The following is a 26277-nucleotide window of genomic DNA, read 5'->3' as shown; positions in this document are numbered from 1 at the left end:
CGGAAGTGCGTCACAATCACGGAAACAGCGGCGGGTTAGCGGTCTGTTGGAGAGTCTGTAAGTCATCTGTTCAGCTGTGATACGTGCTGTTATATTTATGCTACCGTTTTCTGACTGGGCCTGTTTAAATGACTGTTTATGTATGTATTTGACCGTGTCTGAATTTATGAACCATTATGAAGCTAACAGAGCTAACGCTAGCTGCAGACTCGGCATCATCCAGCTAACATGCTAATGCTAACAAGCGTCGTACAGGATGCTCCTCAATCGGTTAAATCTAAAGTAACTGGACTTGTATTTTGGCTTGATGACGTTTCACCTCTCATCCGAGGGGCTTCATCAGATCTACACACTGCTGGTGCTGGAGCCGGGTCTGTGTTCTCTCCCTGTGTAAACGCCTTGGAGGTCCTATGGATCCGGTTGTGTGTCTGCAGTACCGGCCGCACATCCAGGCCTTTGTGCGGTTAACGGGTCCGTTATGTCTACGGTGGAATTTGCGTGGCATAGTAGTTAGGACTGTATGATACGTGGGGAGATGTTTGCTGAATTCTACTCCCTGCCGAAAACAGCCCCCCCAAGTCAGCTATGAAGAGGACACTGTGCACCAAACTCCCCCTGCCCCACCAGAAGCTCCAAACGTCAGCTGTTCAAGTAGTAGTCCAGACACAGTATTCACCTTTGAAATACTCCGTGTCAGCCCACAACTAATGTTTATGTTGTCATTGTGTGTTTTGGTCTGATGCTCCGCCCATCACCCTTATTGTAGTTAATGAAAACTAACGAAATGACCAAAACTAGAATGGAAAAATCATTTTCGTTAACTGAAATAAATAAAAATTATACTTAAAAGAAAAAAAAACGATAACTAGCTGAAACTGTATTGTGTGCTGACAAAACTAACTAAATGGTATAAAAATTATGGGTAAGATTCCCTTTGTTTTCGTCTTTGTCAATATCGGATTGATATTCAATCGGTTTATTTCGCTCGAGTAATTTTAGCTGGTGGCACCATACGACACTTCACGGTCCGTCACTTGTGGTTTCCAGTCGTCTTCTGGTCCCCACTCTACCTGGAAACATGGAGACTAAAGTTGGAGAAAGCAGCAGAGTCCTGTCTGGGATTTATTTGAATACGACAGAGAAGAAGAGAAAAGAGACGACAAACTAACATTAATACTAAAACTAAACTAAAACTAAGCATTTAGAAATAAACAGAAACTAATAAAAACTAGCAAACCTGCTATAAAAAAGTAAAACTAGAGAAAAAAAAGTCTAAACTAAATAAAACTATAATGAAAATTATAAAACTATTAGAACCTTGCTGCCAATCACAGAGTGAGTAGTGTTTGTTCATCCAGGTTGGCAGATCCACTGAGCTGCATCTGAACATTTCTGATCACAAATGTCTGATGTTACTAAACCTAGAAGGACTCTGATTATTCCAAATACGTGGTGACAAAGTGAGAAACAAAACAAGGAGATGTATAGGAGATGGTTTAGAAACATGGAGACAGATGAAAGGGGAGAAGAATTTGAAGACCGACACCAGCTCTCCTTGGAAAAGAGACTGTGACCTGAGACCGGGTGAAGAGACCGGGCCCAGTATAAATACTGGTGTAGGACTGGTCTCTTGCCATAGTAGCTCCTTGTAGTAGACATTCATACTGGATCTGGTAACCCCTAGTCTGGGGGGGGGGGGGTGGGGTACCACTCTACAGTATTTGGAATGTGATTGCACACACGACTCCTTTAAGTTTTGAAGGTTTTATCAATCAATCAAAGTTTATTTATATAGTGCCAAATCATAACAAAAGTTATCTCATGACACTTTACATATCGAGCTGGTCCAAACCAGACTCTTTATATACCTTACAATTTGCACATTTTTTAATATTCTTTAAAAACACCTAAAGTAAGAGTGAATGCTAATATAATAATAATAATCATATTAATATGGCTGTGTGTCTGTTATTGGTGTCAAATTATGGAATCAGTTGAATGTGAATTGAAATTGTGTTGCTCGTTGTTGAGTTTTAAAAAAGCTTGAGTTTGTTAAATTCCAGGGCTATAAAGGTAAAATGATCTCTAAGTGACTGAAGAAATTGAGTGTGAATTACTTTGTGTTAATGTTTTATTTGCTGCAGTATGTTCTGTATATGTATGTGTTTTGTACTAAACTGAAATAAAATTATTCATTTAATATCAAACAGATAAAAAACGTAACTGCATTAAATTACAATATTATTTATTAGTTAATTGCTACACAGCTATGATGGTGTTAAGAGGTTGAATAAATCACATTTAATTTCATACCCTACAGTCAGACAAGAGTAAAATCAATCAGCCAGGGTGAGCGGGGAGCATTTCTCAGCAAGTTGTGACGGGGGGTTTGGTGCACACTGTCCTCTTCATGGCGGACTGAGGGGGCAGTTTTCAGCAGGGAGTAGAATTTGGCACAACAGGTGACAGGTGATGGCGTAGACCCCGCCTCTGTTAAGGGACAGTTGGTCCAGTTTGACTGATAGAGTCTTTCACACTTCTGTCCAACATGTATGTGTTCTCATTCTTACCTTCATGTTTTTCAGGTTGCAGAAGTGTTTCTGTCCGGTCTGTCTGTCTGCCCGTCCACCATGGCGGACATCAAGAATTTCCTGTATGCCTGGTGTGGAAAAAAGAAGCTGACGCCGAACTATGACATCAGGGCTGCAGGGAACAAAAACAGACAGAAGTTTATGTGCGAGGTCAGTCATTTGGTCAGTCTTTGTATTTATCCACTGTCCGTCAGTCCATCTAACTGTCTGTCTGTCACAGGTCCGCATTGATGGCTTCAACTACATTGGGATGGGAAACTCCACCAATAAGAAGGACGCCCAGACCAATGCTGCCAGGGACTTCGTCAACTACCTGGTCAGAGTTGGAGAAATGAAGGCGGCTGAAGTCCCATCTCTGGGGGTCGGTTCTGTTTGTTTGTGTTTTCTGAACCAAAATGATAAACCTGAGGCATGTTTCTGAATTTGACTTATTTTCATGGATCAGCAGCAGTGAGTTCCCCCTGGAACAGCTGTGTGTGTGTGTGTGTGTGCGCGCGCGTGTGTGTGTAACCTGTCTTTTTAACCCAATGTTAAAGGTGTAAGAGACTTTCGTGACCAATTTTTCATCAAATCTGTCCAACCTCAGTCATATCCTCAGTATCATGAATCATGAATCTGTTTGTCACTACTCACCTGAATCTCTTCCGTCATGGTGAACAGTTTCTTAGTTCCATCCACCAGAAACAAACCATATGTTTACAAACAAAGCCGGGAGGGAACTGGGGCATCTTCGGAATTTTGTCACGACGGGCATTGTGGGAAAGGGAGGTTTGTGCAGCCACCTGACTGTGGCAGCACAACCATATGATATTACATGGATGAAAAAAACACTCAAAAACATCTGAAATGCAGAAATGTCTGGAGGAATATGCATATAGGGAAGGGAGCTCCTGCCGTTTCTGCGTCGTGTCTGTTCCAGCTGCCGCTGTCAGGCGGCTGCACAAACCGGCGTTTCCCACAATGCATGTCGCGACAAAATTCCTCAGATACCCCAGTTCCCTACTGACTCTGTTTGTAAACACATGGTTTGTTTCTGGTGGATGGAACTAAGAAACTGTTCACCATGAGGGAAGAGATTCAGGTGAGTAATGACAGACAGACTTACAGACAGTGGTGGAGAATCCCAGCTCCATAAAGTAAAAGTCCTGCCTTGTATTTGTTCCAACCATTTACTGAACCAGCCCATTTTGATGAGCACAACTCCTCATCCAGGTAGGTGGGATAATCAGTGGAATCACCTGTGTTAAGTGAACAGGTAATAATAATAATGGATTGGATTTATATAGCGCCTTTCTAGACACCCAAAGCGCTTTACATAATTGACCCATTATTCATTCACTCTCACATTCTCCCTCTGGTGGTGGTAAACTACATCTGTAGCCACAGCTGCCAGGTAGAACCAATACATGGCAGGACTTTTCCTTTATGGAGCTGGGATTCTCCACCACTGCTTACAGATTCATGATACTGAGGATATGACAGAGGTTGGACAGATTTGATGAAAAATTGGTCACGGAAGTCTCCCGCACCTTTAAATACACATCTAGAGTCAACCGATATGGGTTTTTCTAAGGCTGATGCTGATTTTTAAAAACAATTTGGTCAGCCAATGGCTGATATTTAAGGCTAATTTATTATATTTTGATTTTAAATCACATTGAATGTAAAATACAATTGAAACACTCAGATAATTAAGATTTTTATGCTGCAAAAAAATTATTAATACACGTACACATAGTACTCTGTTAACATTTGTTGAACTTCAACTGCTGCCCACACAGGTGCCTGATCAATATCTAATAACATTAAAAAAAACAAAAAAATTAAGGTCGATATCAGCCTTATTTTTTTTTAATATCAGTCCACATCTCGGAGTCTCATCAGTTTGGATTAAGTCTTTCCTCTGAAGGAAACGGAAGGGTCACTTGTCTAATGCTGCATTCAGGTGCTGTCAGGAAGATGTTCCTTTCCTCTAGTGAATTTGAAATTACCAGTGTGTTGTGTTCAGGTGCTTTTGTTGTGGTAGTGAAATGAAAACTGTCTGCCACACAGCTTATTGTGACCTGATACTGAGGTAAAACAGTTCTGGATGAGTTCATTCATCTGATACTGTACTTTTTTAAACAGTTTTTGGAAATTGTGCATGTTATAAATCTGTAAAATCATCCGCTAACAGCAGCAGAACGCTAATAAAACCATTGTTTATTATTGACCTTGAATCCCTTGTTGCTCTCCACCATGTTGAAAAGGTCAAAGGTCATTATCATCTCATGGATCAAATTTTTTCCCAGTTCTCCAGTGGAAAATACGACATGAAGGTGCGTTCATGTGCAGTTTTGGAGTTCATACTTAGTGTTTACCCTAATTTCCATGGTACCCGAAGGCAGCATTATTCTAGACAGAAACGGAGTCTGAAAACGTTACACACTTTATCCAGTGACAAGTTCAGCTGACAGGAAAAGGTGGAGTTGGTGATTCGACAGGTTTGATTGTGTCGACTGAACCCAGGTTGCTGTCCTCAGGTGGGTGATGTACCTGATGGAGGAGGAGGAGGAGGAGAAGGGGGCGGAGGAGGAGGAGGTAATGAAGGCTTTGGAAACCTGCCGTCCACCGGTCCACTGCCCCCTCACCTGGTGGTGAAAGCTGAACAAGGTAAAGTCAAACTGAACTTAATATAATAATAAAGTAATTAGCACTTTATCACTTCATTTTCATTTTCATTATGATTATTATTAGTAGTTTTGCTATTATATAAAGTGTGTGTGTGTGTGTGTGTATATATATATATATATATATATATATATATATATATATATATGTATAGAGAGAGAGAGAGAGAGAGACATACTATGCGTATTATAGTATAATTACTCTTTATTATTATTATTACTTTATTTCTCCGAGTACTTTCTAATGTGTAATTGCCTGTTTTTTCACTACTGTTTTTATAGTCATAGAAATTATTTCAGCCTTAGTGTGTTATTAGAGGACATAACAAGACTTTACTTTTGTAAAATTTGTCAAATTTTTACACACAGTAAAACAAAACCACTGAAGAAAAGGAACACAAGCAAACTCACAGCAGCTTTAATGAACCTGAAACAGACGCAGATTTACCTCAGAACCTTTACCTGGAATCATGAGTTAAAGGGTTAATATGTGAACCTTTACCTGCAGTCAGTGTTGAAAGGGTTTGAAGATACACTGGTTTCTGATGGTGGCCCTGGATCCTGTTTAGAGTAAATATTTGTGGTTTCAGAGGAGGGCCACAGTGTCCCTATCCCAGGTGTGACAGGACTGGGTTACTCTGGAGGAGGAGGACCTGGGTGGGGAGGAGGAGCAGGAGGAGGAGGAGGAGCAGGAGGAGGAGGAGGAGGAGCTGAGTGGGAGCGAGGAGCCAACCTGAAGGAGTACTACGCCAAGAGAGATGAACAGGAAGCTCAGGCGGTAAGACATCGCTGTTCACATGATGCTCTGAAATCCAGTCCCAAACCGGGTTCAAAAGTGTCTTTTTTTTTTTTTTTTTTTTTTACAGACTCTGGAGTCGGAGTGGACCTGAACGCCAGTCTCCATGGCAACTGGACGCTGGAGAACGCCAAGGCCCGTCTGAACCAGTTCTTCCAGAAGGAGAAAACCAGCGCTGAGTATAAATACAGCCAAGTGGGACCGGACCACAACAGGTCTGGATCAGCTGGGGGGGTCCGACCACAACAAACCACGAGAAATGCCTCACTTTGTTTATTTGTTTAAACAAAAAAAATAATCAATTTATATACATATGTAATTTACCAAAGGGTACATACAGAGATTAACAGTAACCTGCTGGACTCATAGTCATGATATGTCAGTCGAATGAAACGGACCCATTAGAGAAGCATTCATTCAAAAGAAAGGAAAGAAAAACAGACATGAGGTAGACGTCAGTAAACGGAAAATACCAGCTGTGTTCGTGTAAGAGTCAGGCTACGTTTGACCTGTTCAGTCACATGAAGGATTCAAAAAACAATATATACTGGAAAAGCAGTCCGCCAAGGCAGAATAGCCCACCCCCCATCACCACCAAAATGTAATCATTTGTTCCTTGTGCCATTATCAACATTTCCTGAAAATTTCATCCAAATCCATCCATAATTTTTTGTAGTTTTCTTGCTACTAGACAGACAAATGACCAAAATGTAATCATTTGTTCCTTGTGCCAGTATCGACATTTCCCTGAAAATTTATCCAAATCCGTCCATAATTTTTTGAGTTATCTTGTTAACAGACAAACAGACAAACCCAGATGAAAACATAACCTCTGTTGTTTCACTTGGCGCAGTAATAAGACAGAAGACACTAAAGACTTCCCACATTCCATAATAATAAGAGTACATCTCAGGGTTTCTTGTCCATAAACTATTTTTTGACGGTTTCTCTGGTACCAGCAGCAGAGTTCTGTGTGACCCAGTGGTAGTGTTAGAGCAGGTACATCCTATGAAGTCTGACCTGCAGGAACCTACGACAAAACCCCGCCCACACCATGTGTTGGTGCATTGTGTTGGTGAAGTCGGCGTGAGTGTGTGAGGGAATGTTCAGTTTAGAATCAAACACAGGAAACGGACTTCACCCTCACTCTGACCTACTCCACCTGGAAATTTAGATGACGCATACTGAATGCTTGTGTGATGTGAGGCACGGTGGCGTCTGGATGGTCCTGTATGTTTTTTCTGCTGGACTGCTGTGAACCCAGAGACCTCCGGAGTGTGTCGGCTACACCACAGAGATCTCACACCGTTTGAATCCACAGTGAACCCAACTTTCAGGTGACCAAAAGTGTGTGGACGGCTGCAGACACGTGTTTATGGATCTGTTTGGTCCACAGAGGATGTAAAAGCAATGACTGTAAAAACAGTCATTGCTCTGTTGAAATGGAAAAATAGTCTCATCAAAACTGGATGAAGCTAAATGAAACCTGAAAACTGCAGAATAAAACCCAAAGACACAAACTACGGATCAACAGGACGTCCACATACTTTTGGTCACTGCTCATATGCCGGGAAAGTCCTGCTTGTACTGAGGCTTTTCATCTGATCTGGAAGGAACAGAAAGTCATGAGTGTGGCAGCGACAGCAGAAACGTCCCAGCCAAACAGACAGAAGACATGGGGCAGCGTTTAGGTGAACTAAGCTGCCTCATGATGCATTCGGCCCAGTCTGGTTGTGATGTTCTGCTGTCGCTGTTCACCCAAGGGCTGATGCAGACTCAGCTGTCCAATGGTGTTTTTTAATCCAAGTCTGGCAGAAAAGCATACAGGCTTTCACCCTGACAGCGGGGCAGGTGAGTCTACCGCTGCACTTTGGCTTTGGACCACCGCCTTTCATCTGAACACAGGAAGTGAAGGTGTTTGTGTTTGCATCCACAGGAGCTTCATAGCAGAGATGCAGCTGTTTGTCCGGCAGCTCGGCAGAAGTAAGACTCAACACATCTGTGTCCCAACAGCCACTGTTTCATTTCATTTCATTTATTTTATTATTTAGACGGGGACAATGCACATTATACATGGAACCTTAAACAGGACAGATGTAGTGGTGCCAGGTTGTAGCACTAGTGCTATTTCACCTGTAGTCCTTTGGCAGGCTGATGTTAGCAGTAAAAAAACAGACATTAATAAAAACTAAAACATTAAAAAACAGTAAAAAATGCATATTTATAACTCCATCTGTATAAAATATTCATTCACATCCAACCATTCACTCTTATTCATCCACTGCAGTCTGTCACAACACACTCTAAACATGTTTACATTGCATTAAATCTATAGTTTGGTTTGACAGTAGCTGTTTTTTCACCATGCGGGAGAATGTGTAATAGTTTGTAACTGTTAGTAGTTCTGTTGGTAATGTGATCCACTGTCGCATGGCCACACATGAGAATGCTGAATTTACAAATGTTGTTTTGTGTCTTGGAATCCTGCACTCGCCGCATGCTGTTGATCGAGATTGTTTCAGGTGTGAGTGCAATGTTTCACATGTCAGAATGTTTGACTGCGTCCTGCAGGGATCACCGCTCGAGAACACGGCTCCAATAAGAAGCTGGCAGCCCAGTCCTGTGCCCTGTCCCTGATCCGGCAGCTGTACCACCTGGGAGTCATTGAGGCTTATTCTGGAATCACCAAGAAGAAGGAGGGAGAGACGGTACGTGGACAGAAACCACCTAATCACACCTGATCCCGCTGGACCGCATCTGTACAATGAGCAAAAGCAAACAGTCTATACTCAGCCTGGATCACCTCCACCGGTTCCATTTAGAACCCTGATAATCCAGATTAGACCATCTGGATCCCATCAGGATGGTCCAGTCTAAGGAGGATTTAAAAAAACAGTACAAAAGCAACATGGAGGAGTGAAATGTTAGATTCTTATTTTCACAGACCACCTGTGGACATCGGTACACGCTCAGTGTAAAAAAATACAAAACATAATGCATCCATATGTGAAAAGTAAACCAGACACTTATGTAACAGTTGATCTGTCATGCTATTGGGCTAAGTGCTTTTGTCAAATGCTTGTCAGACAGTAGCAAGCAGACTCTGGAAGTATTTTCACAACTGTCTAACTCAGACACAATGGACCTCAGTCTGTGGACCCATTGAATCCAGGTGTTTCTGTTCTAGCAGGGGTCTGGGATCCAAAACAATAAGGACTAATGTCAGAATAGAGTTTGATATTATGGGATAAATATCCTATTGATATTAATATTGCTGTTTCTGTGTCCGATCCTCCTGAGCAGGACATCTGACAGCTGGAGACATGATGTGTCCACATATTTATGTCCATAGAGTTTAGAAAGATCAGTATTTCACTGTAGTTTAATGGTAGATTTTCTTCCTCAGTCAGATGTGATGACAGTAGATGGTTAGGAAAAAGAATCAGTAAAATGAGCAAAATGATCAACAAAATAAATAAAAATGAAAAACACAGGCCTGAAAAAGAACAAAAAAAAAAAAGCCTCAAAATGAACAAATATGAGCAAACCAAGCATGAAAAATGAAGAAAACAGCATCATAATGAGCAAAATACACAAAAAAAACCAAAGTAGATGGTTAGAAATTTAGAGGAAAACATTGAAAATCAGTCATGGATATTTGTTGATTAGTTTGTTCATTTTGTTGATTATTCTGGTCTTTTTTAGCTTACCGGCCGACAGGCCGTAAGCTATTGTTGTCATCTGTCGTCCATCACAAAAATTTCAATCGTCTTCTTCTCCGAAACTACAATTCTGATTGACTTCAAACTTGGTATACAGCTTCTGTATGATCATGTCAACAAAATTAGTGAAATTATTTGGATCCGGATCTGATTGTGGATTTGGTGCCACTTTGAAAAATGTCCCCATTATAAGAGATAGGAAGTGGATCGATGCAATAACTCAGTAATATAAATGATATCCAGTGTAAATTTCTACAGTCCAGCCCTGATGAGGAGATGACCAAAACATAATGTCCACATGCAGATGAGGATCTTCTTCTGGATCCAGGAACTTACAGAAAATTTAACATGGGCTCTCATGGGGAAAAAATTTCAATCAACTTTTTCTCCCAAACTCCAGTTCTGATTGACTTCAAACTTGGTATACAGCTTCTTTATGATGATTTTAACACAAGGTATTGAAATTATTTCAATCCAGATCTGATTCTGGATTTGGTGCGACTTTGAAAAATGTTCCCATTATAATGCATAGGAAGTGGATTGATCCAATAAATCAGTAAGTATCAGTGATATCAAATTGGAATTTGAATTTTTTACAGATCTGATTGGAATATGACCAGAACATGGGCTATTTCTGTAATATAATAAATACACAGAACTGGGTGATAATAAATGGCATCTGGATACATTTCCCAAAGCTTTTAATTTGGCCGGTAAGCTACAGGGCCATTGGTCCGATTTTTTACTCATTATGTTGATTATTTTGTCCATTTTGTTGATTATGTTGGTCTTTTTTTACTCATTTTATAGATTATTTTGTTCATTTTGTTAATTATTTTGGTCTTTTTTACTCATTTTTTGTTGATTATTTTGTTCATTTTGTTGACTATTTTGGTCTTTTTTACTCATTTTGTTGACTATTTTGTTCATTTTTTTGATTATTTTGGTCTTTTTTTACTCATTTACTCATTGACTTGGAACACCCAGGATCCAAGACCTAGTCATTTCAGATCCTTTAAGGAAATTAAACTTTAAGGAAATATTGATGTTTCTGTGTCTGATCCTCCTGAACAGGAGATCTGACAGCTGGAGACATGATGTGTCCACATATTTATGTCCATAAAGTTTAGAAACATCAGTATTTCACTGTAGTTTAATGGTAGATTTTTCTTCCTCAGTCAGAAGTGACGACAGTAGATGGAAATTATTATTTACAGTCAGAGCAGGAAAAATATTTGAGACATTTAGAGAAAGAACATTGAAAATCAAGAGTCAGGGAGAAAAAAAGAATACAATCAAAGTTGATATAAATTCAGTCCAAATCATCTGTGGGTCTTTTTGGAAACAAATTAGTCCTTATTGTTTTGTATCCCAGACCCCTGTTAGAACAGAAACACCTGGATTCAATGGGTCCACAGACTTTGGTCCATCTGTGTCTGAGTTTGGTAATTACGCTATGAGGCTAACGATGTGTAAAAATACACTTGTTTTAAACCCCGATTCGGTGCCTTCTGTGTTTTCATCCAAAGTGTGTCCAGAGTGTTCAGAGTCTTCCGTGATGTCTGATCCTGGATTGAAATGTTGAGACAGTGACTTTGTGTTTGTGTCCAGTTGGAGGCGTTTGAAGTCAACGTGTCTCCAGACCTGGAGCAGCAGCTGGCTGGCGTCATCCAGGAGCTGGGAATCCACATCCCCCCTCCTGTAAGACCTTGGACCGATGCTAACCTCAGTCTTTGACCCTGATGTGTGTTCTGGTCTCTAACCTGGACTCCCATGCAGCCCGCAGACCCCAGCACCCCGGTGTCTCTGCTCCAGGGGAAGATGGCCATGTTTGAACCGTCGCAGAAACAGGGAGTCGCTGGTGTCGTCCCCTGGTCCCCCCCGCAGGTCAACTGGAACCCCTGGACCAGCAGCAACATCGATGAGGGACCCCTGGCCTTCGTGAGTCTCCAAAGACCCTCAGGAGAACGTCCACTCTTACACACTCTAAACCTGTTAAAGTTTGATGTCATAGAACCATTTCCTGTGCATATGAGTTGTAGTTTCTTGTGAATGCGTTGTTTAATAATTAGGGCTGGGTATCATGGCCACTTTCCTTAATCGATTCGATTTTGATTCATAAGGTTCTGAAACGATTAATTGCGATTCAATTCAGTATTAATTGATTGATTCAGATTCACTGCGTGATATCAAAGTACAATTTTGAGTTGTAACTTGATGATTTGACTACTGCAGCCATGCAACACAGAATCAATATTGATATTAGAAAGGAAATAAATCTGACATTTCAGCAGTAAATAGATGAATCTGCTCTGAAATAATGAACAGGACACAAACATGTCCATGTTTCTCCAGTGGATCAGAACAGACTTCTTCCTCATCTTTATTCTGTTTTATGCCTGGTGCTTCCAGCCTTAAGGCACATTACTATCACCCTGGGGCACCAACACCAGTTTGGCCCCCCTGAAACAGAATCATGTTGGGCCCTTGGTAAAAGAAACTCACTGGAGGGGGAGGGTGGGCAGAGCTTCGTGATTTCCGCTTTACTATTCCTCAAACTCTGCCCTCAGCTAGTGATTGAAGTTAATATTTCTCCAACGACTGGGTTCTGCGACCCGCCTCCACCGGCCAGTTCCTCCACACTGTGGGTTCGAGTTTGAGGCTAGGAGGACCTCCCACTGAGGGGTTTTCCCCACCCTTCCTCCCGCTGAGGGGTTTTCCCCACCCTTCCTCCTCATTCCTCCCACGCCAGAACTGTCGCGAGCAAGACCAAGATGCCTGGACCCGGCCGTGCTTCTGCATCGACAGTTTCTGGGTCATTTACTCGCAGTCCTACTCTGAAACATCGATCTCATCCACCATTAATCGATTATGCAAAATTAAAAAGAAATCAATCAAATCAATTTTTTACCCTGCCCTATTAATAATAATTAATAATGAGGCTTTGTTTTTATCCAGTGTACCCCAGAGCAGATCAGTAGTGACCTGCACAATGAGCTGATGTACCAGCTGGAGCATGACGACAACCTGCAGAAGGTCAGTCCAGTCCACAGGTGCATGCTGGGAGGTTTAGAGGGCAGTGAGCCGATGAGACAGAACGGTAACATGACGCTGTGCTGTTCAGACCCTGGCAGAGCGTGAGCAGCTGCCAGTCAAACAGTTTGAGGAGGAGATCATGCGGGCCGTTGACAACAACCCGGTGGTGATCATCAGAGGAGCGACGGGCTGCGGGAAAACCACCCAGGTCCCCCAGTACATCCTGGACCGCTTCATCAAGGGGGGCCAGGCGTCTGACTGCAACATCGTGGTCACCCAGGTAATGTCAGCGTTTCTCCACAGGTGTGTACGGCCACTCAGGCTAATGATAGTAACTGCATTTCCTGGTAACATCAGCCCAGGAGGATCAGCGCTGTGTCCGTAGCCGAGCGAGTTGCCTATGAGAGAGGAGAGGATCTTGGGAAAAGCTGTGGCTACAGCGTACGGTTCGAATCTGTCCTGCCCCGACCCCACGCCAGCGTCCTCTTCTGCACTGTCGGTACGTAAACACACCGCAGACACAGAACACAGAGACTGGCGTGTTTAACATGTTGGGTTGATGTTGACACATTTCAGGTGTTCTGCTGCGGAAGCTCGAAGCAGGAATCAGAGGCATCAGCCACGTTATCGTTGACGAGATCCACGAGAGAGACATCAATGTGAGTTCAGATTTCAGCTGATTGTCTGAACAGGACATCAGGTTATAAGATGAAGCCAGTAGGCGGAGCCAGTGGTATCAGTCTGAGTCAACTGTCTGCCTGTCTGTAGACCGACTTCCTGATGGTGGTCCTCAGGGACGTGGTTCAGGCCTATCCGCAGATCCGTGTCATCCTCATGTCGGCCACCATCGACACCACTATGTTCAGAGAGTACTTCTTCAACTGCCCCATCATCGAGGTCTTTGGTCGGACCTTCCCTGTTCAAGGTACCACTGATCTGACATGTGTAGGGCTGTGTATCGGCAAGAATCTGGGGATATGATACAAATCACAATACTAGGATCACCATACGATATATCACGATATATCATGATACTGTTAAAAAGGTCATTCTTTTTTTTTAAATGATTTCCTTGAATTACACCAGAAATCTTCACAAATGCTAAACACATTTTTATTTGATCCCAACAAGATCTAATGTTATATCACAAAATGTTTCTGTGTTCAAACTGAAATTGTGTTTTACAGACATTACAGTTTCAGATCCTGTTCAAATGTTCATATTCTATTAGTTCAGAACTAACATCAGAACAGAATTTTAGTTCAATCCCAACAAAGGAACTAACATTATTGAACAAAAGAGTGTTAAATAATAATAAATAAAATATAAACAAAAAGAAAAACAAAAATGAACCTCCACAATATCTGCATCTGAATAAATACCTAAAAATATTCATACAGTACTTTTTATTATTGATACAGTATTGTGAAATGAAATATCACGATATATTGCAGAACTGATAAATTCTTACAACCCTAGTAGTGTGTATGTGTTGAACTTCCAGTAGCTGGAATAATCCACTCAAATCACCTTTGTATGATCTAACCTAGACATGGGAAGCATCTCCTGTGGGGTTACGCTCATTTTCACATCTTATCTGTGGGAGGATTTTTGAATCAAAACCTCTTGTTCCTGTTTGTAGAGTATTTCCTGGAGGATTGCATCCAGATGACAAACTTTGTCCCTCCACCAGTGGACCGCAAGAAAAAAGACAAAGACGAGGAAGGAGGGGATGAGGACGTAAGCATGCGTGTTCTGATTTGACAGTAGTATGTGTCCGTCTGTCTGATGTGTGTGATGCATGTATGGACTCTTGTTGGCGTGTCCGCAGACCAACTGTAACGCCATCATTGGAAGCGGGTACACGGTGGAGACCAAGCAGTCGATGGCTCAGATTAATGAAAAGGAGACGTCCTTCGAACTGGTGGAGGCTCTCCTCAAATACATCGAGACGTTACAGGTGGCCGGCGCTGTGCTCATCTTCCTGCCGGGTTGGAACCTCATCTACTCCATGCAGAGACACCTGGAGACCAACCCACACTTTGGTAGGAATCGCCTCCAACCCCACAGCGGAGAAAAGCTGAGGGCTGTTCATTCAGTTAGTGTCACCCAAGGTTCTAAAAGTCGTCATGTGTCGTCGTCTGTCGTCCGTTACAAAACTTCCAATTGTCTTCTTCTCCGAAACTACAATTCCGATTGACTTCAAACTTGGTATACAGCTTCTTTATGATGATGTCAACAAAAGTTAGTGAAAGTATTTTGATCCGGATCTGATTCTGGATTTGGTGCCACTTTGAAAAATGTCCCCATTATAAGAGATAGGAAGTGGATCGATGCAATAACTCAGTAAATATAAATGATATCAAGTGTAAATTTCTACAGTCCAGCCCTGATGGGGAGATGACCACAACATAATGGCCACATGCTGATCAGGATCTTCTTCTGGATCCGGGAACTTACGGAAAATTTAACATGGGCTCTTATGGGGAAAAAATTTCAGTCGTCCTCTCCTCCGAAACTCCAGTTCTGATTGACTTCAAACTTGCTATACAGCTTCTGTATGATGATGTCAACACAAGGTATTGAAATTATTTCGATCCAGATCTGATTCTGGATTTGGTGCGACTTTGAAATATTTCCCCATTATAAGAGATAGGAATTGGATTGATCCAATAAATCAGTAAGTATCAATGATATCAAGTTGGAATTTGAAGTTTTTACAGATGTGATTGGAATATGACCAAAACATGGGCTATTTCTGTAATACAGTAGAATAAATACACATAACTGGGTGATAATAAATGGCATCTGGATACATTTCCCAAAGCTTTTAATTTGGCCGGTAAGCTACAGGGCCATTGGTCCTATTTTTCATTTTAGTTTAGTTTTATTTAGTTTTGCCTTTTTTTTTCTCTAATTCAGTTAGTTTTAATTCATTTGTAGAGCAGGTTTGGTAGTTTATATTAGTTTTCATTTTTTTCTAAATGCATAGTTTTAGTTTAGTCGTATCTTTTCTCTTCTTCTCTGTCGTCGTATTCAAATAAATCCCAGACAGGACTCTGCTGCTTTCCCCCAACTTTAGTCTCCATGTTTCCAGGTAGAGTGGGGACCAGAAGACGACTGGAAACCACAAGTGACAGACCATCAAGTGTTGTATGGTGCCGCTAGCTAAAATTGCTAAAGCAAAATAAATCGCTTTCGTATCAATCTGGCATTGATAAAGACGAAAACGAAGGGAATTTTATAAGTTTTAGTTAGTTTTATAAGTTCACAATACAGTTTCAGTTTATCGTTTCTTTCTTTTAATTATAGTTTTTATTTATTTCAGTTAACAAAAATGATTTTTCCATTCTAGTTTTTGTAATTTCGTTAGGTTTCATTAACGATAATAACCTTGGTGTTACCAAAGCCTTTGTACGAACAAACCATGAAATCATCCTCCAAACTGGTAATAAACGCATAATCAGTCAGGTTGTAATGGAGAGGGTTGTGTTTGTTTGCTTCCAGGAGGTAACAGGTACCGCATTCTGCCGTTACACTCCCAGATCCCCCGTGAGGAGCAGAGGAGGGTGTTTGAACCGGTTCCTGACAGCATCACAAAGGTCGGTGATAAAACCACAGAAGGTTAGAGCTCATACTGCCTCTGGTTGTATCTGACGTTTACATCTGATGTTCCAGGTGATCCTGTCCACCAACATCGCAGAGACGAGCATCACCATCAACGACGTCGTCTACGTCATCGATTCTTGCAAGTGAGTCTGATTGCTGCTAAAAGTGGAAGTTTCTTCTTTGATGTTTGCGCGTCTCACTCCATGTTCTTTGTCCAACAGGCAGAAGGTGAAGCTCTTCACCTCCCACAACAACATGACCAACTACGCCACCGTCTGGGCATCCAAGACCAACCTGGAACAGAGGAAAGGCCGAGCTGGCCGTGTGCGACCCGGCTTCTGCTTCCACCTTTGCAGCCGAGCGCGGTTTGAGCGGTACGATGCTGCGTTGTCCGTCGGCATAAAAGCGGCGGTGTTTCCTCGGGTCGTGCTCACAGTTGTTCCCTGTCCCTTCAGCCTGGAGACTCACATGACCCCTGAGATCTTCAGGACGCCGCTGCATGAAGTCGCTCTGAGCATCAAACTCCTGAGACTCGGCGCCATCGGACACTTCCTGTCCAAGGCCATCGAGCCGCCGCCGCTGGACGCAGTCATCGAAGCTGAACACACTCTAAGAGGTTCGACTCGTACACGATTTGATTTCATGAGTTTGTTTTTTAAGACGATTATCATAACAGTGTTTCTGTGACTTTAAACTCACAGCAAACAGTTTAACCCTGAAAAGCCTCTGTTAAATAAAGGTGGTGCTTGTGTTTCAGAGCTGGATGCTCTGGACACCAACGACGAGCTCACTCCTCTGGGTCGGATTCTGGCCAAACTGCCCATCGAGCCTCGTCTGGGGAAGATGGCGATCATGGGCTGCATCTTCCAGTCAGTTTTTCTTTTGGTCTTCAGTCTCTTTGTAGTTTGTGTGTCTGTGTGAGTCTGTTAAAGCCTATGGGTGTTTGTGTGTGTGTCGCCCTCTAGTGTTGGAGATGCCATGTGCACCATTTCAGCCGCCTCCTGCTTCCCGGAGCCTTTCATCAGCGAAGGCAAACGTCTGGGCTTCGTCCACAGAAACTTTGCTGGTACCCGCTTCTCTGACCACGTGGCCCTGTTGTCAGTGTTCCAGGCATGGGACGACGTCAGGTGAGTCTGAGCACTCCTAGCTAAAAGGGGGCGGGGTCTGTTAGTGATCAGTCACCTTAACGCTGCTGCGTTGCTGTTCAGGATCAACGGCGAGGAGGCGGAGATTCGATTCTGTGAACACAAACGTCTGAACATGTCAACTCTGAGGATGACCTGGGAGGCCAAAGTCCAGCTGAAGGAGATCCTGGTCAACTCCGGATTCCCTGAAGGTACCTGATCGGGAGCACACATGGCTGAAACATTCTCAAGGTTTTGGTTTTTCAGTCTGGCTCCTGGATTTGACCAGAAAGAGTTGAATTTTTCAGGCTTTGTGAGGGAAGTCTTTGTTTATAGAAGCTGAGAAAACTTGGATGTGAAGTCTGTATAACATCAAATGTCTGTGAACAGATGTTAAGTTCTTGTTCAACATGAACCCTGAACGTTGTTCAACACAAAGTGAAGACAAACTTTAACCTCCTAAGACCCAGGAAATGTCAGCAAAGTACAAGCTTTTTTGTTTTTTATTAAAGAAGTGCCTGTATTGGAAACATCATGATGCAACAGTTTTTTCAGATGCAGTTTTTAAAATTTTTATGGAATGTCCTTTGTGGTGGACAGTTTTCTTTTTTTTGTATAAAGTTGTGAAACTCTTGTCCACAAACGTGGACAGTGGGTCTCAGGAGGTTAAAGTAGTTTCCAGTGGCCTATCATGCTGAGAACAACATTTCATTATAAAAAGCATACATCATCTTTGAGACTGATCCACTCCTGTGTAAGTCCAGATTAAAACTCCATAAATACCCAACGGACAGGGGGAAATGAAAACAATTGCAGTCTTCTTCAGCTTCAGTTCTTATTTCCTGGTTTAGTTGTTTTTTCACCACTAGTTTTAATTTTAGTCGTAGTTTTTGTTTGCTCTAAGAACCCTGACCTGAAGTGACCTGACACTCTGTCAGACGTTTGAAGCCGTTCTCGTCCCCTCAGAGAGTCTGATGACGCAGATGTTCAACAACGTCGGACCTGACAACAACCTGGACGTGGTGGTGTCCCTGCTGACCTTCGGCCTTTACCCCAACGTGTGCTACCACAAAGAGAAGAGGAAGATCCTGACCACCGAGGGACGCAATGCCCTCATCCACAAAGTGTCCGTCAACTGCCCCTTCAGCAACCACGACCTGACCTACCCCAGCCCATTCTTCGTCTTCAGTGAGAAGGTAACATTGACAGCGGTGGTGCTTCATCAGAACCATATTCTCCTTCATTGTCGAAACCAACTAAATGAGCCATGTTCTAGTTGGCCTTCAGTTAGTAAAGGGAACGCGGCGGCTGATATGAGCGAGTTTGTTGCCGTTTCAGATCCGAACCCGGGCGATTTCAGCTAAAGGGATGACTCTGGTGAGCCCTCTGCAGCTGCTGCTGTACGCCTGCAAGAAGGTCAGCTCCAACGGAGACACCGTGGAGCTGGACGAATGGTGAGCATCCACACATCACAGTCAGTGCAGAGACGACGGGTGGTCGCAGGGGTTGGACCTTTGAGAGTTCACTCATAGAAACACGACGACATTCAAAACTTCAACCGTAGTATGTTATCGGAGGACCTAACAAGACTTTAGTACTTTGATGGAATTTTTCCAATTGTTATATCCTCCTGAGACCCAGCAATGCTTTTTTTTCCTCTGTAGGAGACAAGAGTTTCACAGCTTTATTGAAAAAAAAAAAAAAAAAGTTGTCCACTGCAGAATACATTCCATAAAAAAAAAAAAAAAAAAGCATCTAAAAAACTGTTGCATTACGCTGTTTCCAATAAAGGCAATTATTTAATGTAAAAAAAGCTAAAACTTGTACTGTCCTGGGTCTCAGGAGAATATTCTGTAGATGAAATTACCTTATTTGGTTCCTTACCCGTAAGTGGCAAAAAAAAAAATACAAGAAATAAATATAAAAAATACAAGAAAAACCCATGTAAGGTGAAAGGAACCTGCTTTTGGTCCCATTAGAACCTGCTTTTGGTCCCATTAGAACCTGCTTTTGGTCCCATTAGAACCTTCCTTTCGTCCCATTAGAACCTGGCTTAGGTCCCATTAGAACCTGGCTTTGGTCCCATTAGAACCTGCTTTCGGTCCCATTAGAACCTTCCTTTGGTCCCATTAGAACCTGCTTTCGGTCCCATTAGAACCTGGCTTTGGTCCCATTAGAACCTTCCTTTGGTGCCATTAGAACCTTCCTTTGGTCCCATTAGCCCCCATGTGTTCTAGTCCAGACCCCTGTCCACATCCACATGATCCCTTTGAACATCATTGCTTACATTAGTACCATTACTTCATGGAACTGGGGGGGACCAGAGAAAACCCCATGTATAGATCTGCTTTTATGTCAAAGATTGGAGTGTACTTTGAATTTATTACAGTTTTGATTTTCTGTACTTAATATTTGGAACCAATATTCACTTTTAAAGTCTTTGAAACGACCTTTGACCTTCATGTGTTCAGGATCAAACTGAAGATCCCTCATGAGGTGGCGGGCGGCATCGTGGGTCTGCGGGCGGCCCTAGAAGCCCTGGTGGTGGAGGTCACCAAAGACCCCGAATACATCCGACAGATGGACCAAACCAACCAACGGCTCCTCAACCTCATCAGATATGTGTCCAAACCGTCAGCGTGTGGACTCAACATGGCGCCCAACAACCAGAGGTGAGCCCCCATCAGAAGCACGGTCCAAAGTCCCAACCTGGATCACAATCTAGGACTAGAACCAGGGTTGAACCAGTGTCAGAACCAGGACCAGAACCAGGGTTGGACCAGTGTCAGAACCAGGATCACAACCAGGATCAGAACCAGGACCAAAACCAAGATCAGAACTAGAACCAGGGTCAGAACCAGGATCACAACCAAGGTCAGAACCAGGGTTGAACCAATGTCAGAACCAGGATCACGACCAGGATCAGAACCAAGATCAGAACTAGGACCAGGATCAGAACCAGGGTCAGTACCAGGATCACAACTAAGATCAGAACTAGGACCAGGATCAGAACCAGGGTCAGTACCAGGATCACAACTAAGATCAGAACTAGGGCTAGGGTCAGAACCAGGGTCAGAACCAGGATCAGAACCAGGATCAGGACCTGGATGGGACTGACCTCCTCTCACATGGGTTTGGTTCTGTTCTGGTTCTGTTCACAGGATGGGAGACGGCCCACCTCCTCCCAAGATGTCCCGCTTTGATGGAGGAGGCGGCGGCTACAGAGGGGGAGGAGGCGGCGGCTACAGAGGAGGAGGAGGTGGCTACGGAGGAGGAGGAGGTGGCTACGGAGGAGGCGGTGGCTACAGAGGAGGGGGCGGTGGCTACAGGGGAGGAGGAGGATATGGAGGAGGATACAGGGGATATGGGGGGGGAGGAGGAGGGTACAGGGGAGGAGGAGGAGGAGGAGGGTACAGGGGAGGAGGAGGATATGGAGGAGGAGGTTATAGAGGAGGTGGAGGCTACAGGGGAGGGGGAGGGGGAGGGGGAGGGGGAGGATATAGGGGAGGATACTAACACTGCCCCGCCCAGAGCAGTGGGTGGGTTCTGGAGTTCTGCTGTTGGTTCGGTTTCTAGTTCTAGTTAGTTCTGATTCATTATCGTCGTCAATAAAAACATTTGTACTGTGGCTGAAATCGGACTCTTTGTTTTTTTTCCACAACCAGAAAAACCAGCAAGTGGATGATTCTGGTCCGGTCTGGTCCGGTTCTCTGCTTGAACACAAAGAGGCTGTGGTTTCTAATGTTTTGGCCGCTCACCGTTAGCTCAGTGACAGCAGGTGAAGATGCACCATGACCACATATCACCACTAGGGGATGCCAAAGCACACGCACCACTATTCAAGTGTATTCAAGTCACTTCAAAAGAAGAACCAGTGAGTCTGTGAGCTGTAGCTGCTGCCAGAACCAGAACCAGAACCCTGGTCTGGGACATGTACCCACTGATCTACTGCTGATTACAGATAAACACACAGGGCGTCCAGCATTTGGCTCTGAGTCGATTTAAAGTGTTTAGACCATCTGGTGTCAAGTCAGTTCTGAGGAAGGTCTGGATTCTTTTAGGAATACAATAGAATACAATACAGTAGATTAGTATACAGGGTGTCCCATAAGCCTCCATACATAGGAGACATAATACTTATGGTTCTAACATGTATTTCTTTATATTTCTTCTTTATAGTTCTTCAGCAGACATGCATTGAAATGTGTTCCCAACAAAATAGCAGTCATATAGAGCATGTTATATAAATAAAAATGGTTTATGTCAAGAAACGTTTATTTTTCCTGTGTATGGAGACTTATGGGACACCCTGTAGAATGAAGTAGAATACAGTAAAATAGAATGCAATACAGTAGAGTAGAATACAATTTAAGTTTTTGTCTGTGGGTTCACACACCAAATGTGTCTTTGACCCATCATTAGACCATGCATCACACACTGCATGTCAGGAACAGTGTTCTCACCATATTAGGTGCCCAGGGAGCAAATGGGCGAGGTTTAGTGCCTTGCTCAAGGGCACATCAGCCAACAACTCTCCTCCAGTCCAGGGAATTGAACCAGCGACCTTTCAGTCACAAGCTGACTCTCCAGCCACCTAGGCCATGGCTTCCCCTACATGTCTGATGTGACGTGTCCTCCTGTGGGTGGGGCTTAAAGTTTCTGTGGGCGGGGCTTGGGCACAGATTTGGCCCCAAACAGGAAACAGGTGACCTGACTGTTCCGTAAACCACCCAAACATGTTTAAACTCCACTGGGAAGCACATTAGACACAGTACACATGGCTGGGGTCATGTGGAGTGCCTTCATTTAAATATTCATGTTTTTGTAAATTTATTGATGTGATTCCTGTCGTCGTCTTCTTCATGTCAGACAGGTGGGCGGTGCCCTAGCGCCCTCTACTGATAAGTCACCACTGTGTATCTGTAAATCTGAGAATGATGCAAAATAGAAAAATACTGAGAATACTATTAGTGACATTTCACACAAATGAAATGAAACTTAGATAAAGTCAGTCTAAAACATCCGGTATGTGTGTGTGTTCATAAGTCCAATCTGCTGCATATATAGACTCGTATTCACCTTCTCTGAACCTCCTCAAAGCTTCAGCAGGATAATGAATGAGCTACGATCATAGGTTTTTACTGTTTGACTGAAACACCACCAGGAGGCGCCACCGCATTGACCAGTTCACCCACACACACTGGTTCAGTCCTAGTCCAACTGTCACATGTCCTGTTGAAGAGCATTTAACAAAGAAAAACACCAATATTTCCCTGTAGTTTAATGGTAGGTTTTTCTTCCTCAGTCAGATGTGACAACAGTAGATGGAAATTATTATTCAGTCAGAGCAGGAAAAATATTAGAGACATTTAGAGGAAGAACACTGAAAATCAGAGTCGTGGATATTTGTTGATTATTTTGGTCTTTTTTTTTTACTCATTTTGGTGATTATTTTGTTCATTTTGTTGCTTATTTTGGTCTTTTTTACTCATTTTGTTGATAATTTTTTCATTGTTGATTATTTTGTTCATTTTGTTGATTATTTTGGTCTTTTTTTACTCATTTTGTTGATTATTTTATCATTTTGTTGCTTATTTTGGTAATTTTTTTTACTCATTTTGTTGATTATTTTGTTGATTATGTTGCTTATTTTGTTTTGTTTTTTACTCATTTTGTTGATTATTTTGTTCATTGTTGATTATTTTGGTCCTTTTGTTGATTATTTTGTTCATTTTGTTGATTATTTTGGTCTTTTTTTACTCATTTACTCACTGACTTGGAACACCCAGGATCCAAGACCTAGTCATTTCAGATCCTTTAAGGAAATTAAACTTTAGTGAAATATTGCTGTTTGTGTCTGATCCTCCTGAACAGGACATCTGACAGCTGGAGACATGATGTGTCCACATATTTATGTCCATAGAGTTTAGAAACATCAGTATTTCACTGTAGTTTAATGGTAGGTTTTTCTTCCTCAGTCAGATATGATGACAATAAATGGAAATTATTATTTACAGTCAGAGCAGGAAAAATATTAAAGACATTTAGAGGAAGAACATTGAAAATCAGAGTCAGGGAGAAAAAAAACTAAAATCAGTGTTGATATAAATTCAGTCCAAACCATCTGTGAGTCATTTTAGAAACAAAGAGAAGAATTGAACCCAAATGAACCAATGCACTGATATCTATCCCATAATATAAACTCTATATTGACATTAGTCCTTATTGTTTTGGATCCCAGACCCGTTAGAACAGAAACACCTGAATTCAGTGGGTCCACAGACTGTCGGACACAGAGTGTGTGCATGTGTGTGTAAAATATATATATATATATATATATATATATATATATATATATATATAATATGTACACACACAGTATGTATACACACACATAAATAAATGTCTAGCTGTTTGTGAACGTACAGATCCCTGTTCCCTGGATTCATGTCCTCATGTTTCTACTCAGGAACAAACTGATGATATTAAATGTTTTTCATCCATTTTTCATCCACAAATAGAGAAAAATTCACAGAAACACAAGGATGATCAATCAGTGACATTAACAATTGAACCGGATCATATCTGAATTAAACCTGAAACACACATGAATAAAGGATCAGAAACAGACTCAAACCTGCCTCCAAATGCACATTCATTAAACCAAAACCACTGAAGTTTTTCAGAACAAACTGAGCTTTTACAGTCAAACTGTGTCTGGATGCGCTCAGATGAATGAGAATAAACCACTTCATGTTCCTTAATTTTTCTCACTTCAGTTTGTTCTGAATTGTTTATTTATTTTGTCTGCTGCATTTGAGTGGTTTTAGTGTTTGTCTAAATGCTGGATTTGACATAATGAAGTGAATTTCTCTCTGATTTCAGGTCTGGTTTTTGTTCAGTTTCACAGATTTGTACTTTTATTCATTTACCACAAAAAAAGACAAATTCATTAAAGTGAACTTGATGTAAGTTTTTATTGTAACTAAAAACATTTCTGTTTTTTTTTCTTCTTGAAGTTAAAACACTTTGTTTCAACTCAAACTCTTTGTCATTAACACCTTAAATGAACAGTTTGACTGGAGGTTCAGTTTAGTCCCATTTACTGTTTTTTTCATTCCTGTTGTTTAAGGTTCAGATTTTACTCTAAATGTTTGGTTTTACTTTGTGAAATTATTCTTATATTACTTTACAAAACAGATTCAAACCTTGAACACTTTATGCATAAAACAGTGATGATGAGGACGTTTTAAAATTAAAACAAACAAACAAACTAAATGTTCTGTTAAAAACAGCTTGCATTTTCTTCTTTTCAGGTAAAAACACAGTTTTCATCAGAGAATCTAAGTTCAGCTTTAAAGTTCTTCCACTGAGACTTCAACTTTTTTTTTAACATTTATTTATTTTATTTATCTTTTATCATTTAAGTGTATTTGACTTTCTGTTGTTTTCTCCTCATTCTTTTCCAGACCACAGGAATCCTAACTGTGCAAAGGAGGTGCTTTTCATCAGTTCAGCCTTCAAAATACAAACACACAGCTGATTTGATAAAGTCTGTTTTTTTTTTCTTTTGAATATCCGTTTTCAGAAAACCGTCCAGATGCGCGTTCGGGGCCCCTGTGGCTCCCGGACCGCTTTAATCCGGACCGGGTCTGGGTTTGCGCACTTTGGTGAAAGTTTTGACGCGGAAGTGGCCGCAGTGTCCTCTGCGCCTGGCGCATGCGCAGTGCCGGACTGGGTGTAGTCGGAGGTCTCGTCTTTTCCTGCTGGAGTTTCTCCATGGCGGTGGACACAAAGAGCTGAGGCCCGACATACTCCAGAACAGGACCAGGACCAGGACCGGACCGGGGCAACAGGCTCTGCACGCGCCGCGGACGCACACCGGCGCCGCATGTTCGCACGGGACAGTCGGATCCGTTTGACTCCGTCGGTGACCGGGAACTGAGCGCAGACTTCGGACAAAGTTCGGCAGAGTTAGTGTCGAAGACTCGGCGGCGAAGTGGGAAGAGGACGGAAGCAGAGGGACCAGCAGAGGGACCGGCATGCCCAGTGTGATGCGCTCCGCGGCGGCCTGGCTGTGGCTGCTGCCGCCGCTGCTGCTGCTGCCGCCGCTGACCCCGGTCCGCGCGGCCATGGACGAGTGCGCGGACGAGCGGGGCTCCGCGCAGCGGTGCATGCCCGAGTTCGTCAACGCCGCCTTCAACGTGACCGTGGTGGCGACCAACACCTGCGGCTCTCCGCCCGAGGAGTACTGCGTCCAGACCGGCGCCACCGGGGTCACCAAGTCCTGCCACATCTGCGACGGACGGGACCCGCGGAACCACCACAGCGCCGTGTACCTGACGGACTACAACAACCAGCAGGACACCACCTGGTGGCAGAGCCAGACCATGCTGGCGGGGATCCAGTACCCCAACTCCATCAACCTGACCCTCCACCTCGGTAAGAGCCGGTTCCCGGTCCCCCCGGGAAAGGCGCGTGTTTGTCCTGCAGCTTCTGTGTCTGGACCCAGGTTTAGACCAGCAGGATCCGGTCAGGATCCGGTCTGGACTGGGGCTTCCAGCTGATTAGTCTGTGTTGTTAAATCCCGGTTCTCCAGATCCGCTGGTGTTGAACTGTAGAACATGTCAGAGGGTTTGGATGTGTGTGTTCTAAAGCAGGAACATGTTCTACTGGTGGTAGATGTTCTGCTGGTGGTAGATGTTCCACTAGTGGTAGATGTTCCACTAG

At 42.8% G+C, this 26277-nt stretch overlaps 2 protein-coding genes across 2 annotated transcripts in view; both read left to right on the top strand.

Moving 5' to 3' along the window:
* On the top strand, positions 1-21182 carry dhx9 (DEAH (Asp-Glu-Ala-His) box helicase 9). The gene is made up of 28 exons (XM_030160758.1): positions 1-57; positions 2586-2741; positions 2812-2952; positions 5114-5243; positions 5851-6051; positions 6136-6271; positions 7993-8039; positions 8628-8764; positions 11390-11479; positions 11558-11719; positions 12737-12814; positions 12903-13094; positions 13172-13313; positions 13391-13473; positions 13583-13739; positions 14457-14554; positions 14646-14859; positions 16322-16416; positions 16493-16566; positions 16645-16797; positions 16879-17039; positions 17181-17292; positions 17389-17550; positions 17632-17759; positions 18514-18743; positions 18886-19001; positions 20019-20219; positions 20709-21182. Exons 2-28 carry the CDS (start codon positions 2631-2633, stop codon positions 21061-21063), a joined length of 3906 nt encoding a protein of 1301 aa, XP_030016618.1. The 5' UTR covers positions 1-57; positions 2586-2630; the 3' UTR covers positions 21064-21182.
* Positions 21183-25282: 4100 nt separating this feature from the next.
* lamc1 (laminin, gamma 1) overlaps positions 25283-26277 on the top strand; it is a 76193-nt gene continuing 75198 nt past the window's right edge. The window contains exon 1 of the mRNA XM_030160694.1: positions 25283-25989. Within this exon, the coding sequence (XP_030016554.1) occupies positions 25590-25989 (400 nt within the window). The 5' untranslated portion in view covers positions 25283-25589. The remainder of the gene's footprint in view (positions 25990-26277) is intronic.

Source organism: Sphaeramia orbicularis, chromosome 17, assembly GCF_902148855.1.
Source record: "Sphaeramia orbicularis chromosome 17, fSphaOr1.1, whole genome shotgun sequence".
Classification (NCBI taxonomy): domain Eukaryota; kingdom Metazoa; phylum Chordata; class Actinopteri; order Kurtiformes; family Apogonidae; genus Sphaeramia; species Sphaeramia orbicularis.
Note: the sequence above shows the minus strand (reverse complement) of the source record. Positions and strands in the feature narration are given on the sequence as shown.

Coding starts and splice junctions, on each gene's coding strand:
- dhx9 (XM_030160758.1), top strand. CDS start 2,631: ATGGCGGACATCAAGAATTTCCTGTATGCCTGGTGTGGAAAAAAGAAG. Junction 6,052..6,135: donor TCAGGCGGTAAGACATCGCT/GTTCACATGATG, acceptor CAGACTCTGGAG/TCGGAGTGGACCTGAACGCC. Junction 11,720..12,736: donor ATGAGGGACCCCTGGCCTTC/GTGAGTCTCCAA, acceptor GTTTTTATCCAG/TGTACCCCAGAGCAGATCAG.